Source organism: Carcharodon carcharias, chromosome 34 (assembly GCF_017639515.1).
Source record: "Carcharodon carcharias isolate sCarCar2 chromosome 34, sCarCar2.pri, whole genome shotgun sequence".
NCBI classification, from domain to species: Eukaryota; Metazoa; Chordata; class Chondrichthyes; order Lamniformes; family Lamnidae; genus Carcharodon; species Carcharodon carcharias.
Genome location: NC_054500.1, coordinates 23011273 through 23029904, shown reverse-complemented (window position 1 = coordinate 23029904; position 18632 = coordinate 23011273). Strand labels below are relative to the sequence as shown.

At 50.1% G+C, this 18632-nt stretch overlaps 1 protein-coding gene across 1 annotated transcript in view; it reads left to right on the top strand.

The window, feature by feature from the left end:
- The first annotated feature begins 2635 nt into the window (after positions 1–2635).
- The window catches only part of xgb (x globin), a 71549-nt gene continuing 55552 nt past the window's right edge, over positions 2636–18632 (top strand). The window contains exon 1 of the mRNA XM_041179224.1: positions 2636–2886. Coding sequence (XP_041035158.1) covers positions 2636–2886 — 251 coding nt within the window. The remainder of the gene's footprint in view (positions 2887–18632) is intronic.

Genomic DNA, 18632 nt, shown 5'->3' with positions numbered 1-18632 from the left:
CCCCAGCAACACTACCCCACTCAACTCTCCACTGACCGTAAAGGGTGGGAGTGAGCAGTTCCAAATTCCCCAGTACCTGGTGGACTCTTATTCCCTGAGAATTACCCCCAAGTGTCAGGCCCAGGAAGATTAATACTAAGAGTGAGTTCAGGGAGAAGGTCTTGTGCTAACTGTAAACTTACACCGGGCCAGAGAAATAAGATAAACTCAAAACCTCCACTCAGCCTCCCTCCATTTCTCACCTCCCTCCATTTCTCACCCATCCACACTTACACTGTTGCTCATCTCTCTATTTCTCACTCCCCCCCAACACCCACACCTTCTTTCACTCACTCGTCAATCACCCGTCCACTCACTCATTCGCTCCCATTTACACCTATTCATTCTCCCCATTCTCTCTCCTTCCTTTCTCTCTCTTCTCCTCTCCCTTTCACCCCTCCGCTCTGTCTCTTCCTCCATTCTCTCTTTGTCACCCCTCTATTCTCCTCTCCCCCTCCCCTCTTTCTCCTCCTCACTGTCTCTCTCTGCTCCTCGCCCCTGTCCCTCCTCTCATTTCTCACTCTCCTTCCCCCCTCACTGTCCTCCCTTCCCTCCATCACTCTTTACCTTTCCCCTGCCCCTCTAACCCTTCCCTCTCTCCTCCCACTCTCTCTCTCTCTCCTCCTTCTCCCCCACCGCCTCCCTCCCACACCCCTCTCACTCCCCCTCACTTCACCCCCTCCCTCCCTCCCCCACCCCTTTGACTCCCCCTCACCTCACCCCCTCCCTCCCTCCCCCACCCCTTTGACTCCCCCTCACCTCACCCCCTCCCTCCCTCCCCCACCCCTCTCACTCCCCCTCACCTCACCCCCTCCCTCCCTCCCTCCCCCACCCCTCTCTCTCCCCCTCACTTCACCCCCTCCCTCCCCCACCCCTCTCTCTCCCCTCACTTCACCCCCTCCCTCCCCACCCCTCTCTCTCCCTCCCCACCCCTCTCACTCCCCCTCACCTCACCCCCTCCCTCCCCACCCCTCTCACTCCCCCTCACCTCACCCCCTCCCTCCCTCCCTCCCCCACCCCTATCACTCCCCCTCACCTCACCCCCTCCCTCCCTCCCTCCCCACCCCTCTCACTCCCCCTCACCTCACCCCCTCCCTCCCTCCCTCCCCACCCCTCTCACTCCCACTCACCTCACCCCCTCCCTCCCTCCCTCCCCACCCCTCTCACTCCCCCTCATTCCACCCCCTCCCTCAACCCCCCCCCCACCCTTCTCTCTCTCTCTCTCTCTCTCTCTCTCCCCCTCACTCCAACCTCTCTCCCCTGTCTCCTCCCCCCTTCACTACTTTCACTTTTCCTTCTGTCTGGTTCCCTCTCCCCTACAACCCACCCCCCCACCAACACCACACCCCCCCCACCGCCCCCCCCCACACACACTTTCTTCCCTCTCTCTCCACCCTCCACAGCCTCTCTATCTGTTCCCCACCCCACCCTTCTCTCTCTCTCTCTCTCTCTCTCTCCCCCACCTCTCTCTCTCTATCCCAACACACTCTACCCACAACCCCCCCACATCATTTCTCTACCACCCCCCCACACCTCTCTCTCTCTCTCTATCTCTCTCTCTCTATCCCAACACACTCTACCCACACCCCCCCCACCAACATTTCTCTACCACCCCCCCACACCTCTCTCTCTCCCCCCACCTCTCTCTCTCTATCCCAACACACTCTACCCACAACTCCCCAACATCATTTCTCTACCACCCCCCCACACCTCTCTCTCTCTCTCTATCTCTCTCTCTATCCCAACACACTCTACCCACACCCCCCCCACCAACATTTCTCTACCACCCCCGCCCCCCCCCCAACCCCTCTCTCTCTCTCTCTCTCTCCCCCCACCTCTCTCTCTCTATCCCAACACACTCTACCCACAACCCCCCCCACATCATTTATCTACCACCCCCCCACACCTCTCTCTCTCTCTCTATCTCTCTCTCTCTATCCCAACACCCTCTACCCACATCCCCCCCCACCCCACATCATTTCTCTACCCCCCCCCCCTCCCTCCCACTGAAGGTCTGATGGACTCTGACGCCTGTTGGGTTCCCAGTCCCCAGGGGATGTGATGTGGGCAGGGAATCAGTGTCGGAGCCGCTCTCTTCTCTCGACATTGGTGCTGATGCTGCGCGCAGACGAGGACGTGTCAGTTTCCCAGGCGATTTTCTGTCACTGTGTCCCCACCTCCCCACCACCCCCCACCCCCCCACAACCCCCACAACCCCCAACCCCCAACCCCAACCCCGGAGTCTCGGGATCGAACCCGGCTGGCCCCAAACTTTCAGTCCGCTTAATCGGGCGTAGCATCCAAATTTAGCATTTTGGAAGGGAAAATAGTTGGGTTCGAGTTAATAGTTAATAGTTAAACACTAAATGCGCTGCAATTTTGGGGGGTGGTCTCAGGACGGATGCTGGAGGTTTGTCTGAAATAAATCTGGGATTAATCCGGTTTTGCGAAGGTTCCTTTTTGGGGGGGGGGGGGTGGGTTTTAATCCGTTTTAGGGGTTTGTTCGCTGAATTTTTTTTTTGGGGGGGGGGGGGTGAATTTTGAAAGGGGGGTGGGGGGGCGTTGTTGTTGGGGTTAGTGGGAGGTGCTGGTTATCATGGGGTGCGCTTTATCCGGGACGGGGGTCGATCCCGGTAAACCCAGTCCGGATGTGAACGGTCCGGGTCCCCGAACGGGCACCGATTCTGCTCCGGGTTCAGGGCTGAGTTCCCGACGCCTGTCCGAGGCGGGACCGTCTGCTTCCCGCCCGCCGTTCCCCCTGTCCGAAGAGCAGAAGGAGCTGGTGCAGGAATCTTGGAAAGTCTTGCATCAAGACATCGCCCGGGTCGGCATCATCATGTTCATCAGGTAAGTTGGATCAGGCTGCGGTTAACTCAGCCGCTCGGCTTTTCCTGCTTTATTTCCCTATTTATGTAAACGCCCCCCCCCCCCCCCAACCCGCTCCAACCCAACTCAACCCAACCCTTTCCCAAGTTTCATCCCAATGTTCCCTCCCCCCCTTGGGCGTTAAAATCCCTCTTGCGAGGCCATTCATGACTATGTCAGCTCTCCCAATTTTGACCCTTTCTTCCTCTGGTCCTGTAACTGTCTCTCCACCCACCCACCCTTTCCCAAGTTTCATCCCAATGTTCCCTCCCCCCCTTGGGCGTTAAAATCCCTCTTGCGAGGCCATTCATGACTATGTCAGCTCTCCCAATTTTGACCCTTTCTTCCTCTGGTCCTGTAACTGTCTCTCCACCCACCCACCCTTTCCCAAGTTTCATCCCAATGTTCCCTCCCCCCCTTGGGCGTTAAAATCCCTCTTGCGAGGCCATTCATGACTATGTCAGCTCTCCCAATTTTGACCCTTTCTTCCTCTGGTCCTGTAACTGTCTCTCCACCACTCTTTCCCAAGTTTCATCCCAATGTTCCCTCCCCCTTAGGCGTTAAAATCCCTCTTGCTCGCCTCATCAAGCGAGGCCATTCAGCCCTTCATGACTATGTCAGCTCTCCCAATCCTGACCCTTTCTTCCTCTGGTCCTGCAACTGTCTCCACCCGCCCTAACCAACCAACCAACCCACCCACCCTTTCCCAAGTTTCATCCCAATGTTCCCTCCCCCTTGGGCGTTAAAATCCCTCTTGCTCGCTTCATCAAGCGAGGCCATTCGGCCCTTCATGACTATGTCAGCTCTCCCAATTTTGACCCTTTCTTCCTCTGGTCCTGCAACTGTCTCTCCACCTGCACCCCCCTTCTTCAATCCACCAAAAAAAAAATACTCTGCTTACTGGAAACCTGAAATAAAAACAGGGAATGCTGGACATACTCAGCAGGTCTGGCAGCTCCTGCGGAGAGAGAAACAGTTAACATTTCAGGTCAGTGCAGTATTTAAGCCAATTCCCTCTATGGTCATTTGATGAATTAATTTCTCGAAGTTACTGCATCTGGTGCTAGAGGAATCTCTTGTCTTTTATCACAAAGCTGATGAAGTCAGCGCCCGGAAACATTAAATCTCTTTCTCTCTCCACAGATGCTGCCTGACCTGTCAAGTTCTCCCAGCATTTCCTGTTTTCAGTTTATCTACAAAAGAGCTCCCCAATTTTGTCCCTTTCTTCCACAGATGTTTCCCCCCCCCCCCCCCTCCCCTTTAAGTAAAGCACCTGAACACCACCCTGCAGATGCCAAAGATCTGAAATAAGAGCAGAACATGCTGGAAAAACTCAGCAGGTCTGGCAGCGCCTGTGGGGGGGAGAGAGAGAAAAGAGTTAATGTTTCAGGCTGTGGTACAGCCTTTATCCAGCACCCTCTTTGCTCGTTTGGGCAATGAATTTCTGGAGTTAACTGCAGCTGGTGTCAGATGGATCCCTATTTCTCCTTGGCTTTTATCACAGTTTAATTGGTGACTTGTTAATTGCTCATTAAGATGCTCCTAGAATAGTAATAGTTGTCCATTTAGTTTATGATGTGGAACCTAATGATTGAGGGTGGCGAGGAGTTATACAGGTTTCCATGTGCCTGGGGCAGACTATAACCTGCCTCTCTAAATGTCATTGTGTATCTGGTGTTTGACTAATAGCTTGTGACTTGGGCTCTTTTCTCTAGAAAAGATAAGGGAGGCGGGGGGCGGGGTGGGGGAACCTGATAGAGGTCTTTAAAATGATGAAGGGGTTTTAAGAGGGTTGACGAAGAGGAAGTGCTTCTACTTGTTGTTGAAACCAGAACCAGGGCTGATCAATATGAGACAGTCGCTAATCAATCCAATCGGGAGTTCAGGAAAAATGCCTTTACCTGGGGAGTGGGAAGAATGTGGAACTCGCTCCCACAGGGAGCAGTTGAGGGGAATTGTATAAATACATTGAAGGGGGAAGCTGGACAAACACACGAGGGAGAAAGGAATAGAAGGGATAGGGTGAGATGAAGAGGGGGGTAGGAAAAGGCTCTCATGGAGCATAAACACCAGCATGGAGCAGATGGGCCGAATGGCCTGTTTCAGTGAGTTCTGTCTTTATTTCTTTGAATTCAGAGTTGCTTAATTTGAATGATCTGGCCATTCAATTTCTTTAAATTTCCGTTCTCCTGATTTTTAAAATTCAATTTGTATATTTCGTTAGTGTAGAAGTTGAGTTTAATTGATCTGGAGCAGGACCCAGGCTGAATAAAAAGGAATGATTTCTGCAGGGACGACCTTTTCGCTTTGATTACCTGATACTGACATTTGGAAATTAAGACTGTGGTTCGCAGAGGTTTGTTCAAATTTGTAGAGAGTCCCTAGGGGTATTTCAATATTTACAGGGGGTCTCTGGGGAGTGTGTCAATATTTACAGGGGGTCTCTGGGGAGTGTGTCAATATTTACAGGGGGTCTCTGGGGAGTGTGTCAATATTTACAGGGGGTCTCTGGGGAGTGTGTCAATATTTACAGGGGGTCTCTGGGGAGTGTGTCAATATTTACAGGGGGTCCCTGGGTGTGTCTTAGTATTTACAGGGGGTCTCTGGGGATATTTCAATATTTACAGAGAATTTACGGGGAGTGTGTCAGTATTTACAGGGGATCCCGGGGGGGTGTGTCAGTATTTACAGGTGGTCTTCGGGGAGTGTGTCAGTCTTTACAGGGGGTCCCCGGGGAGTGTGTCAGTATTTACAGGGGGTCTCCGGGGAGTGTGTCAGTATTTACAGGGGGTCCCCGGGGAGTGTGTCAGTATTTACAAGGGGTCCCCGGGGAGTGTGTCAGTATTTACAGGGGGTCCCCGGGGAGTGTGTCAGTATTTACAGGGGGTCCCCGGGGAGTGTGTCAGTATTTACAGGGAGTCCCCGGGGAGCGTGTCAGTATTTACAAGGGGTCCCCGGGGAGTGTGTCACTATTTACAGGGGGTCCCTGGGGATATTTCAGTATTTACAGGGGGTCCCCAGGGAGTGTGTCAGTATTTACAGGGGGTCCCCGGGGAGTGTGTCACTATTTACAGGGGGTCCCTGGGGATATTTCAGTATTTACAGGGGGTCTCCGGGGAGTGTGTCAGTGTTTACAGGGGGTCCCCGGGGAGCATGTCAGTATTTACAGGGGGTCCCCGGGGTGCGTGTCAGTATTTACAGGGGGTCCCCGGGGAGTGTGTCAGTATTTACAGGGGGTCCCCGGGGTGCGTGTCAGTATTTACAGGGGGTCCCCGGGGTGCTTGTCAGTATTTACAGGGGGTCCCCGGGGAGCGTGTCAGTATTTACAGGGGGTCCGCGGGGAGTGTGTCAGTATTTACAGGGGATCCCCAGGGAGTGTGTCAGTATTTACAGGGGATCCCCAGGGAGTGTGTCAGTATTTACAGGGGGTCCCCCGGGGAGTGTGTCAGTGTTTACAGGGGATCCCCAGGGAGTGTGTCAGTATTTACAGGGGGTCCGCGGGGAGTGTGTCAGTATTTACAGGGGGTCCGCGGGGAGTGTGTCAGTGTTTACAGGGGGTCCCCGGGGAGCGTGTCAGTGTTTACAGGGGGTCCCCGGGGAGCATGTCAGTATTTACAGGGGGTCCGCGGGGAGCGTGTCAGTATTTACAGGGGGTCCCCGGGGTGCGTGTCAGTATTTACAGGGGGTCCCCGGGGAGCGTGTCAGTATTTACAGGGGGTCCGCGGGGAGCGTGTCAGTATTTACAGGGGATCCCCGGCCTTGGCCATGATTTCATGTGGGGGTGGGCAGAGCCTTGCCCCAACTGAGTCCCTTAAATGGCCACTTAAGGGCCTTTTCCTGTCCAGCCTCAATTTTTAGGCTGGCAGGTGGATGACGGCTCAGGGGGACAAAGCCAAAAATGAACAGGGTTCGATCTCGGGCGGGAAGAGGGGTGGCGCCTCCATCAGAAGACCCCATCTGACTGTGGGGGGGGGGGGGGGGGGTGGTTTTGTGGGGGGTGGTTGGGGGGGGGTGGTTGGGGAGGGGATTGGGGGGGGATTCGGGGGGGTGGGGGGGGGGGGCGGTGCCCTCCCCTCATGGCCCGGTGACCTCCTGGCTTCCCTCCCTCACGGCCTGTCCCCCGAGACCCTCATCGCCTCCATTGGCGCCCACCCCACTCCCCCCACCAGGCCTTCCCTACCCACCCTGCCCCGGGACCCTTGCCACTTACCTCTCCTCCAGTTCCCAGCCCTTAGTTCAAGGCAGCTCCTTGTAGTGCCTCTTCCGGCCACTGCAGCACCCATCCCTGGCGGGTCTGGAGAGCTGCTTTCCAATCTGATTGGCCGGCAGCCCTCCCAGGCAGGACTGCGCCCACCCCCCCCCCTCCCCCCACCCCAAACCCCACTGGTGATGGGCAGAAGCCCCACCTTATGCCAATCAACACTCCTTAGAGTGTGAAATGGGAGATGGAGCCCACTGGAGTTGGCGGGAATGTGTCCCCCACCGACTCTTCAGAATGTGGGGGCCGAGCCCCTGCTATCCTGAAAATTCAGGCCTACGAGTGGAATGTCAAATTGTGCCTCGGTGTAGAACGAAGTTTCAGTTCATATGCTCTGGTAATAATCGGAATACAAATTATATGGCAAAGCTGAATAGGTTTTCTTTCAAGAAAGAACATATTTCAGGTATGTTCAGGAAAGATGAACCTAAGTGGAGAGAGACAGAAACAGAAAGGTCATTTCCACATTAACGTGGGCAGTAAAACTGACAGCTGTGGATCAGTCATCTTTACATTCTGTCTGTTTTACATTTTCCCTCATTTTCCTTTCCATTGACTTACCAGATCTGAAATTGGGCCAGGCACATAATGGGGACCATTCTGAAATTCTCACAGAAACACTTGATGCCAAGAGTAAAATCGAACCCAGGAAAAGCGAGATGACTCTTTCCTCTTCCTAATTTGAGTTATATTTTCCACAATTGGGTGGAATATTTAAAGTTGCTGTAGAAAGGCCCTGATTATGACCACCCATATTTTGTTGATAGAAATTGTAAATTTTTTCAAGTTATTATTGGCTGTGAGACAGAAACAGTGAGGGACGAGGGGATAATTCTCACCTTCACTTTTTAAGAATAGGTGGGCGACCCACACTGCCAGTGCACTACCCAAGCAAAGGTGAAAATTACTTTCTTGTTAAACAAGGCAGAGTGGGCAGGGAGGGCAACTGATGTTGGCAGAGGAGGAGCACGAGTCTGCTGGGAAATGGTCACATGGGTGTCATTACTGAAGGTGTCACTTTATGAAATAGGGCAGCCATGTTATAACCCTGTGGCTCAGCAGGGGTGAGGGGGGATGACTGCACCAGCCATATTGGCCAAGCCATCAGTCACCCGATTTACACATGCACGGATAGCCAATTAACTGAAACAGCCTAAACTGAGTTGAAGGTGGTGGTCACCTTGCCTACAGTGTGCCTACACTGTGGGCTGGTCACAGGTGACCATGCAGAGGATGGTGAAGAACTGCAGTTGGCTGATTTGTAGGGACTGCGGAGACAGTCGGCCTTAGTCATTGGCACATTGGCATGTGGCATTATGGCAGGTGGTGCCATGTAGTTTGTAAGTAGCTGCCCTGTTTTTGTCTGAAAGTTGGTGTTGGGGGAGGTCCTGTTGTGGCCCTTCTTCACCTGCTTCTTAAAAAGAGAAACTTGCATTTCCCCCCCCCCGACAAAGCACCTTTCACAACCTCAGCTCGCCCCAAAGCGCTTTTCAACCAACGAAGCCATTTTTAAAAGATAGTCACTTGTGTAAAGTAGGAAACGCAGCAGCCAATTTGTGCACAGCAAGCTCCCACAAGCAGCAGTGTGATAGTGAACAGATGATTTGCTTTAAGTATCGGTTGAGGGATAAATATTGGCCCGGGCAGTGGGGACAATGTCACTGGTCTTCTTTGAAATAGTACGAGGATGGATGGGGCTCTGGTTTCTGATCTACCCCCATTCCGATTCCCCGTTTAGTTTGTAGATAACCATGAACTTTAATGTTTGGTGTGCAGGGCTAGGGGCCTGTTTAAAAACCTACACATTTATGCAATAAATAAATAAAACTGACCACTCCCTACCCCCCCCCCCCCCACCCCCCCCCCCCCACCCCCACTCCCCCACCACCGAAATAGAGAAAGAATGAAAAAAAGAATCCATAGAGAGACACTGTCGATGTTGGGCCAAAGATACAAAACCTCTACCCTCTTAGACTTCCATTCTACACATGGCACAATCCTTCCCCCATGGAAATGGGCTTTGAAGCCAAAAGAAGATGTCACTTGTACAGCAGGTTTCCTGTCTCCAGGGCATCCCAAAATCACATCACAGTCAATGAATGGCTTTTTGACCGATAGTCAGCACAGGTGATTTTACCCACTGTGAGGCACTAGCAAGCATAAATGCTAGCTTTTCTTAAGCCCTTGCATTGACAATGAGATAATTGTTCTAGTTCCTCCTGCGTTGACGTGATAGGACTGACCCTTCGCAACTGACTTGTCATCCATTAACTTAAGTCGGAGGGTGGAGTTCCAGAGCGGTGAGTATAAAAACCTTACCTCGGGGATTGGCGGCCTAATTCCAGGGAGCAGAGTCGGAGGGTGGAGTTCCAGAGAGGTGAGTATAAAAACCTTATCTTGTGTTTTGCGGACCTCGGGTCTTAAAAAAAATTTAAAAGTGTTGTCACAGTAAATCTGTGACCTGATTGGCTGGTAGAGAAAATACACTGAATTTGAAACTAAAACATTGTTAAACTAATTAAACCAAATAAATTAATCACTTAATTATTAAGTAGAGGGTATCTAGACTAGAATCAGCAGATTACTGTTCTTAGAATTTAGCATTTATAGTAGAAATGGAAATAGGTGGGAAAAGGAAAATCTTTATAATTTATTGGAAAAAAAAGGGTCAGTGACAGTCCTGGAAACAATGGCTTGATGTTCAGTGGTGGGGTCATGGTCCAGGGAGAGGTAGGAGGAAGTGTCTGCGAGTTGACGCTCAGCCTCCGCGAGGTAGAGGTCAGTGCACCAGACATGTCCTCCTTCTTCCTAACCGAGGTTTTCCACCCACGGTCGTTGACAGGGCCCTCAACCGTGTCCGGCCCATCTCCCGCACATCCGCCCTCACGCCTTCTCCTCCCTCCCAGAAACATGATAGGGTCCCCCTTGTCCTCACTTATCACCCCACCAGCCTCCGCATTCAAAGGATCATCCTCCGCCATTTCCGCCAACTCTAGCATGATGCCACCACCAAACACATCTTCCCTTCACCCCCCTTATCGGCATTCCGTAGGGATTGCTCCCTCTGGGACACCCTGGTCCACTCCTCCATCACCCCCTACTCCTCAACCCCCTCCTATGGCACCACCCCATGCCCACGCAAAAGATGCAACACCTGCCCCTTCACTTCCTCTCTCCTCACCGTCCAAGGACCCAAACACTCCTTTCAAGTGAAGCAGCATTTCACTTGCATTTCCCCCAACTTAGTCTACTGCATTCATTGCTCCCAATGTGGTCTCCTCTACATTGGAGAGACCAAACGTAAACTGGGCGACCGCTTTGCAGAACACCTGCGGTCTGTCCGCAAGAATGACCCAAACCTCCCTGTCGCTTGCCATTTCAACACTCCACCCTGCTCTCTTGCCCACATGTCTGTCCTTGGCTTGCTGCATTGTTCCAGTGAAGCCCAACGCAAACTGGAGGAACAACACCTCATCTTCCGACTAGGGACTTTACAGCCTTCCGGACTGAATATTGAATTCAACAACTTTAGGTCGTAAGCTCCCTCCCCCATCCCCACCCCCTTTCTTTCCCCCTTCCCTTTTTTTTCCAATAAATTATAAAGATTTTCCTTTTCCCACCTATTTCCATTATATAAAAAAAAACCCCACTAGAGCTATACCTTGAGTGCCCTACCATCCATTCTTAATTAGCACATTCGTTTAGATAATATCACCAACTTTAATTTTAACACATATGTGTTCTATTGTACTATTGTCGTTGACATCTTTTGATGATCTGCTTCTATCACTGCTTGTTTGTCCCTACAACCACACCCGCCCCCCCCTCCACCTCTTTGTCTCTCTATCTCTCTGCCCCCCACACACACACCTTAAACCAGCTTATATTTCAACTCTTTCTTGGACTCGAACGCAAGTTCTGTCGAAGGGTCATGAGGACTCGAAACGTCAGCTCTTTTCTTCTCCGCCGATGCTGCCAGACCTGCTGAGTTTTTCCAGGTAATTCTGTTTTTGTTTTGGATTTCCAGCATCCGCAGTTTTTTTGTTTTTATAACAGTTATTAGATTTAAATTAATTTATTAAATAGTTCTAGAAATGGCCGTTGCTGGGGTGAAGTGCTTTACCTGTGGGATGTGGGAAATCTGTGATGCTTCAAGTGTCCCGGACAACTACATCTACAGGAAGTGTACCCAATGGCAGCTCCTCACAGACCCGCATGGATCGGTTGGAGCAGCAGTTGGATGCACTTAGGAGCATTCAGGTGGCGGAAAGCGTCATTGACAGGAGTTTTACAGACGTGGGCACACCCAAGGTACAGACAGATAGATGGGTGACCGCTAGAAGGGGCAGGCAGTCAGTGCAGAAATCCCCTGTGGCTGTCCCCCTCTCTAACAGGTATACCATTTTGGATACTGTTGGGGGAATGGCCTATCAGGGGTAAACAACAGCAGTAGCCAGAGCAGTGGCACCACGGCTGTCTCTGTTGTTCAGCGGGGGGGGTGTCAAAGCACCGAAGAGCAATTGTCACAGGAGACTCTATAGTCAGGGGCTCAGACAGGCGCTTCTGTGAAAGAGACACCAGGATGGTATGTTGCCTCCCTGGTGCCAGGGTGCAGGATGTCTCTGATCTGGTACGGGACATTCTGAAGGGGGAGGGAGAACAGCCAGAGGCCGTGGTACACATTGATACTAACGACATAGGCAGGAAGAGTGACGAGGTCCTGCAGCGGGAGTTCAGGGAGTTAGGCAGAAAATTAAAAAACAGGACCTCTAGGGTTGTAATCTTAGGATTACTCAATGTGCCACGTGCCAGTGAGGCTAGAAATAGGAAGATAGTGCAGCTGAACACATGGCTGAACAGATGGTGTAGGAGGGAGGGTTTCCGATATCTGGATCAGTGAGATCTCTTCCAGGGCAGGTGGGACCTGTACAAGAAGGACAGGTTGCATCTAAACTGAAGGAGCACTAATATCCGGGCTGCGAGGTTTGCTAGTGTCACTCAGGAGGGTTTAAACTAGTATGGCAGGGGGGTGGGAACCAGAGCAATAGGTCAGCAGGTGAAACAAATGACTGGGAACCAGTGAATATGGCCAGTAGGACTAAGAGGAAGGGCAGGCAGAGAGAAATTACTGAACACAGTGGGACTGGGGGTCTGAAATGTATTTGTTTCAATGCGAGAAGTATAACAGGCAAGGCAGATGAGCTTAGAGCTTGGATTAGTACTTGGGACTATGATGTTATTGCTATTACAGAGACTTGGTTGAAGGATGGACAGGATTGGCAGATAAACGTTCCAGGATTTAGATGTTTCAGGCAGGATAGAGAGGGATGTAGAAGAGGTGGGGGAGTTGCCCTGCTGGTTAAGGGGAATATCACAGCTGTACGACAGGAGGACACCTCGGTGGGCTCATGCAGCGAGGCAATATGGGTAGAGCTCCGGAATAGGAAGGGTGCGGTCACAATCGGCCTCCCAATTGCTGGCAGGAGATTGAGGAACAGTTATGTAGGCAGATTTTGGAAAGATGTAAAAGCAATAGGGTTGTTGTGATGGGTGATTTTAATTTTCCCTATGTTGACTGGGAATCACTTAGTGCTAGGGGTTTGGATGGTGCAGAATTTGTAAGGTGCATCCAGGAGGGCTTCCTGAGACAATATGTAGATAGTCCAACTAGGGAAGGGGCAATACTGGACCTGGTATTAGGGAATGAACCCGGCCAGGTGGTCGAAGTTTCAGTAGGAGAGCATTTCAGGAAAAGTGACCATAATTCAGTAAGTTTCGAGGTACTGGTGGATAAGGATAACAGGAATCCTCGGGTTAAGGTGCTTAATTGGGGGAAGCCTAATTATAACAATATTAAGCAGGAACTGAGGAATCTAGACTGGAGGCGGATGTTTGAGGGCAAATCAACAACTGACATGTGGGGGGCTTTCAAACGTCAGCTGATAAGAATCCAGGACCAGCATGTTCCTGCTAGGATGAAGGATAAGCATGGCAAGTTTCAGGAACCTTGGATAACGAAGGATATTGCGAGATTAGTCAAAAAGAAAAGGGAAGCATTCCTAAGGGCTAGAAGGCTGGGAACAGATGAAGCCCGTGGAGAATAAAAAGAAAGTAGGAAGAAACATAAGCAAGGGATCAGGAGGGCTAAAAGGGGTCATGAAAAGTCACTGGCAACCAGGATTAAGGAAAATCCCAAGGCCTTTTATACATATGTAAAAAGCAAGAGGGTAGCCAGGAAAAGGGTGGGCCCACTCAGGGACAGAGGTGGGAATCTGTGTGTGGAGCCAGAGAAATGGGAGATACTAAATGGATATTCTCATCAGTATTCACCAAAGAGAAGGACTTAGGAGTCGATTTGTCTCAGGAAGGGTGTGTAGATAGCCTGGATCATGTTGAGTTCAAAAAAGAGGAGGTGTTAGGTGTCTTGAAGAATATTAAGGTGGATAAGTCCCCAGGGCCAGATGGGATCTACCCCAGAGTTCTGAGGGAGGCAAGGGAGGAGATTGCTGGGGCCTTGACAGAAATCTTTGTATCCTCACTGCCTACGGGTGAGGTTCCAGAGGACTGGAGAATGGCCAATGTTGTTCCATTGTTTAAGAAGGGTAGCAGGGATAATCCAGGAAATTACAGGCCAGTGAGCCTTACGTCAGTGGTAGGGAAATTATTGGTGAAGATTCTTTGTGACAGGATTTAGTACCATTTGGAAGCAAATGGGCGTATTAGTGAGAGGCAGCATGGTTTTGTGAAGGGGAGGTCATGTCTCACTAACTTGATCGAGTTTTTTGAGGAAGTGACAAAGATAATCGACGATGGAAGGGCAGTGGATGTTTTCTACATGGATTTCAGTAAGGCCTTTGACAAGGTCCCTCATGGCAGACTGGTACAGAAGGTAAAGTTGCACGGGATCAGAGGTGAGCTGGCAAGATGGATACAAAATTGGCTTGTTTATAGAAGACAGAGGGTAGCAGTGGAAGGGTGCTTTTCTGTATGGAGAGCTGTGACTAGTGGAGTTCTGCAGGGATCAGTGCTGGGACCATTGCTGTTTGTAGTATACATAAATGATTTGGAGGAAAATGTAACTGGGCTAATTAGTAAGTTTGCAGACAACACTAAGGTTGGAGGAGTTGCAGATAGTGAAGAGGATTGTCAGAGAATACAACAGGATATAGATCGGTTGGAGACTTGGACGGAGAAATAGCAGATGGAGTTTAATCCGGACAAATGCGAGGTAATGCATTTTGGAAGGTCTAATACAGGCAGGAATTATACAGTAAATGGCAGAACCCTTAAATGCATTGATGGGCAGAGGGATCTGTGTGTACTGGTCCACAGGTCACTGAAAGTGGCAACGCAGGTGGATAAGGTAGTCAGGAAGGCATATGGCATGCTTGCCTTCATTGGCAGGGGTATTGAGTATAAAAGCTGGGAAGTCATGCTGCAGCTGTATAGAATCTTGGTTAGGCCACACTTGGAATATTGCATGCAATTCTGGTTGCCACATTACCAGAAGGATATGGAGGCGTTGGAGAGGGTGCAGAGGAGGTTTACCAGGATGCTGCCTGGTCTGGAGGTTATTAGCTATGAGGAGAGGTTGGAGAAACTCGGATTGTTCTCACTAGAGCGACGGAGATTGAGGGGCGACTTGATAGAAGTTTACAAAATTATGAGTGGCAAGGACAGAGTAGATAGTCAGAAGCTTTTTCCCAGGGTGGAAGAGTCAATTACTAGGGGACATAGATTTAAGGTGAGAGGAGAAAACTTTAGAGGAGATGTGTGGGGCAACTTTTTTATGCAGAGGGTAGTGAGTGTCTGGAATTCGCTGCCAGAGGAGGTGGTGGAAGCAGGTACGATAGTGGTGTTTAAGAGGCAGCTTGACAAATACATGAATAGGATGGGAATAGAGGGATACGGACCCCGGAAGTGCAAAATGTTTTCGTTGACGGGCAATATGATCGGCGCAGGCTTGGAGGGCCGAAGGGCCTGTTCCTGTGCTGTACTTTTCTTTGTTCTTTGTTCTTAACTGGGTGATTAAATCCTGGTAGGTCGCAGATGAACACACACACACTGTAGCAGCAGCTGAAGACCCACCAACGGTCACAAGTCAGGGCAAATGATCTGTGAGCATTTCTAGAAAATCTGAGTGTTACTGGAATAAGAAGGATGGAGGTGTGACGATTTCATCATTGGGCAAGCAAATTATCTACATAAAGTAAATGGCAGTCAATTCCAGCACTGTGTGACTGACTAAGGGAAGAACCATATTATCTCCATTGCACACAATGCACAGCTGCATACTCTTTGGGGAGTGTGGTATTTGCGAGCAGTCCAGTAAATGCTGCTTCCATGGTGAGAATGGAGATAAAACATCAATAGCCTTGGCCAATGATGAAATCGCCATACCTCTGTCCTCCTTATTCCAGTAACACTCAGATTTCCTAGAAATGCTCATAGATCATTTGCCCTGACTTGTGACTGTTGGTGGGTCTTCAGCTGCTGCTACGGTGTGTGTGTGTTCGTTTGCGACCTACCAGTTAAGTTAAACAAACAAAATGGATGACAAATCAGTCACGAAAGGTCAGTCCTATCACGTCAATGCAGGAGGAACTAGAATAATTATCTAAATAAAAACAAAAAAACTACGGATGCTGGAAATCCAAAACAAAAACAGAATTACCTAGAAAAACTCAGCAGGGAGTCAAGATAACGAGAAATGAGTGCTGAGGGGCAGGAGCAAGCTGAGACGATCGGTCTACCGGGGCAGTTCTGTTTGTGGATTTTGGGTAGGAGATAGAAGCGGGCCATCCGAGGTTGGAAGCTGTGGGAGGAAGATCCCCAGAGGAGATGAGGTCAGTGACAGTCCTGGAAACAATGGCTTGATGTTCAGTGGTGGGGTCATGGTCCAGGGAGAGGTAGGAGGAAGTGTCTGCGAGTTGACGCTCAGCCTCCGCAAGGTAGAGGTCAGTGCACCAGACAACAACAGCACCACCCTTGTCAGCGGGTTTGATGACAATGTCAGGGTTGGACCTGAGAGAATGGAGTGCAGTAAGTTCAGAGAGAGACAGGTTAGAATGGGTGAGAGGAGCAGAGAAATTGAGACGACTAATGTCGCGCCGACAGTTCTCAATGAAAAGATCAAGAGAAGGTAAGAATCCAGAGGGAGGGGTCCAGGTGGAGGGAGAATATTGGAGATGGGTAAAAGGATCCGTTGAACTGGGAGAGGACTCCTGCCCAAAGAAGTGAGCCCGGAGACGAAGACGGCGGAAGAAGAGTTCAGCATCATGCCGAGCCCGAAATTCATTGAGGTGAGGGCGTAAGGGTATGAAACTAAGTCCTTTGCTGAGCACTGAACGTTCAGCATCGGAGAGGGGAAGGTCAGGGGGTATAGTGAATACACGGCTGGGGTTGGGATTGCTCCAATGCTGAACGTCTTTTATGCTCTCCCCACCCCCACTAGAGCTATAGCTTGAGTACCCTACTATCCATTCTTAATTAGCACATTCGTTTAGATAATATCACCAACTTTAACACCTATGTGTTCTTTTGTTCTATTGTTGTTGACATCATTTGATGATCTGCTTCTATCACTTGTTTGTCCCTACAACCACACCCCCCCTCCACTTCTCTCTCTCAATCTCTCTCTCCGCCCCCCCCCCACACACCTTAAACCAGCTTATATTTCAACTCTTTCTTGGACTTGAACTCAAGTTCTGTCGAAGGGTCATGAGGACTCGAAACGTCAACTCTTTTCTTCTCCGCCGATGCTGCCAGACCCGGTAGAATAATTATCTCATTGTCAATGTAAGGGATTAAGAAAAACTAGCATTTATATGCTACCTTCCAAGACCCCAGAACATCCCAAAGTGCTTTACAGCCAATTAAGTGTTTTTTAAAAGTGTCGTCACTGTTGTAAAGTGGGAAACACAGCATTCAGTTTGCGCACTGCAAGGTGAGATGATGGCCTGGCAATCTTTTTTAGTGATGTTGATTGTGGAATAACTATTGGTCAGGACACTAGGGAGAACTCCCCTACTCTTCTTCAGAATAATGGGTGTGGGATCTTTCACATCCACCTGCAAGGGCAGACGGGGCTTCAGATTCACATCTTATGTGAAAGACAGCACCTCTGACAGTGCTGCACTCCCTCAGTACTGCACTCAGAATGTCAGCCTAGTTTCTGGAATGGGACTTGAATCCACAGCCTACTGTCACGGGACTAGTATTCCAGAGACCCAGGATAATGCTCTGAGGGCCTAGGTTTGAAACAGATGGTGAAATTTGAATTCAATAGAAATCTGAAAGCCTGTAAATCATTGCTGTAAAAACCCATCTAGGTCACTAATATCCTTTAGGGATGGATATCTGCCATCCTTACCTGGTTTGACCTACATGTGATTCCAGACCCACAGCAATGTGGTTGACTCTTAAATGCAATTAAGACTAATGCAATTGGCCTAGCCACACCCCATGAATGAATTTATAAAAAACCCAGTTAATCCCTATTGAAAATCACCTAACTTGATGTGAGTAGGGTTGAGATATCTGCTATCAGGTGGCTTGCTTCTGCCTGTGCTCCCAACACTTAGGGAGCTAAATTTAAGACAACTGAAGGTGTCTATATCCAATCCAAACCTACCGGAGAGGAAAGTGTGTTGTGAAGTTTGGTGAATTTGCTGATCCCTCCATCATTGCAGCAGTGAGAGTTTCACAATCAGCCTCAATGTCCTTACCCAAGTCTTGAGTGACACCTGCCTTTAACTGGCACAATTCCTGTTGACCAGGGTTGAAGGTGCATATAGCACGAGAGAGGTCAGAACCTGGCTCACCTCCTCCATCATGATCAAATGACCTGTTGACGGCCACCTGTGCAATCCAACATATGAGAAGAATTTGACCTCAACCACACCTTTATTATCTCTGGACGTGACTATTCCGACGCTCTGTTGGCTGACCTCCTGCCCCTCTGAAAGTCAAAATCATCCACAACTCTGCTGCCTGGGTTCTATCCCACGCCAAGCCTCTTTGCCCCATGCCTGCTGTGCTCTCTCACCTCGTTGGCTCCTGTTTGAGTAAGTCTTCAATTTTAAATTTCTCATCCTTGTTTTTAAAACCCCCCCCATGACGCTGGCCCATAACCTCCTCCAGCCTTACAGCCCTCTCACTTCTCTGCACTCTTTCAATTCCACCCCCTTGAGTATCCCCAATTTTAATTGCTCCACCATTGGCGGCCATGCCTTCAGCTGCCTGCACCCTAAGCTCTGGAATTCCCTTCCCCAAACCCCCCCATCTCTCTACCTCTCTCTCCTCCTTTAAGACGCCCCAGAGGACCTAGTCATGTGACCAAGCTTTTGGCCATTTGTTTCATTAGCTCCTTATGTGGCTAGGCTTGCCAACTCTGATTAAATGTATTCTTGAAGGTTTCATCACATGAATTCCCTCCCCCCCCACCACCGCTGGCTCCAGCCATTAGCCA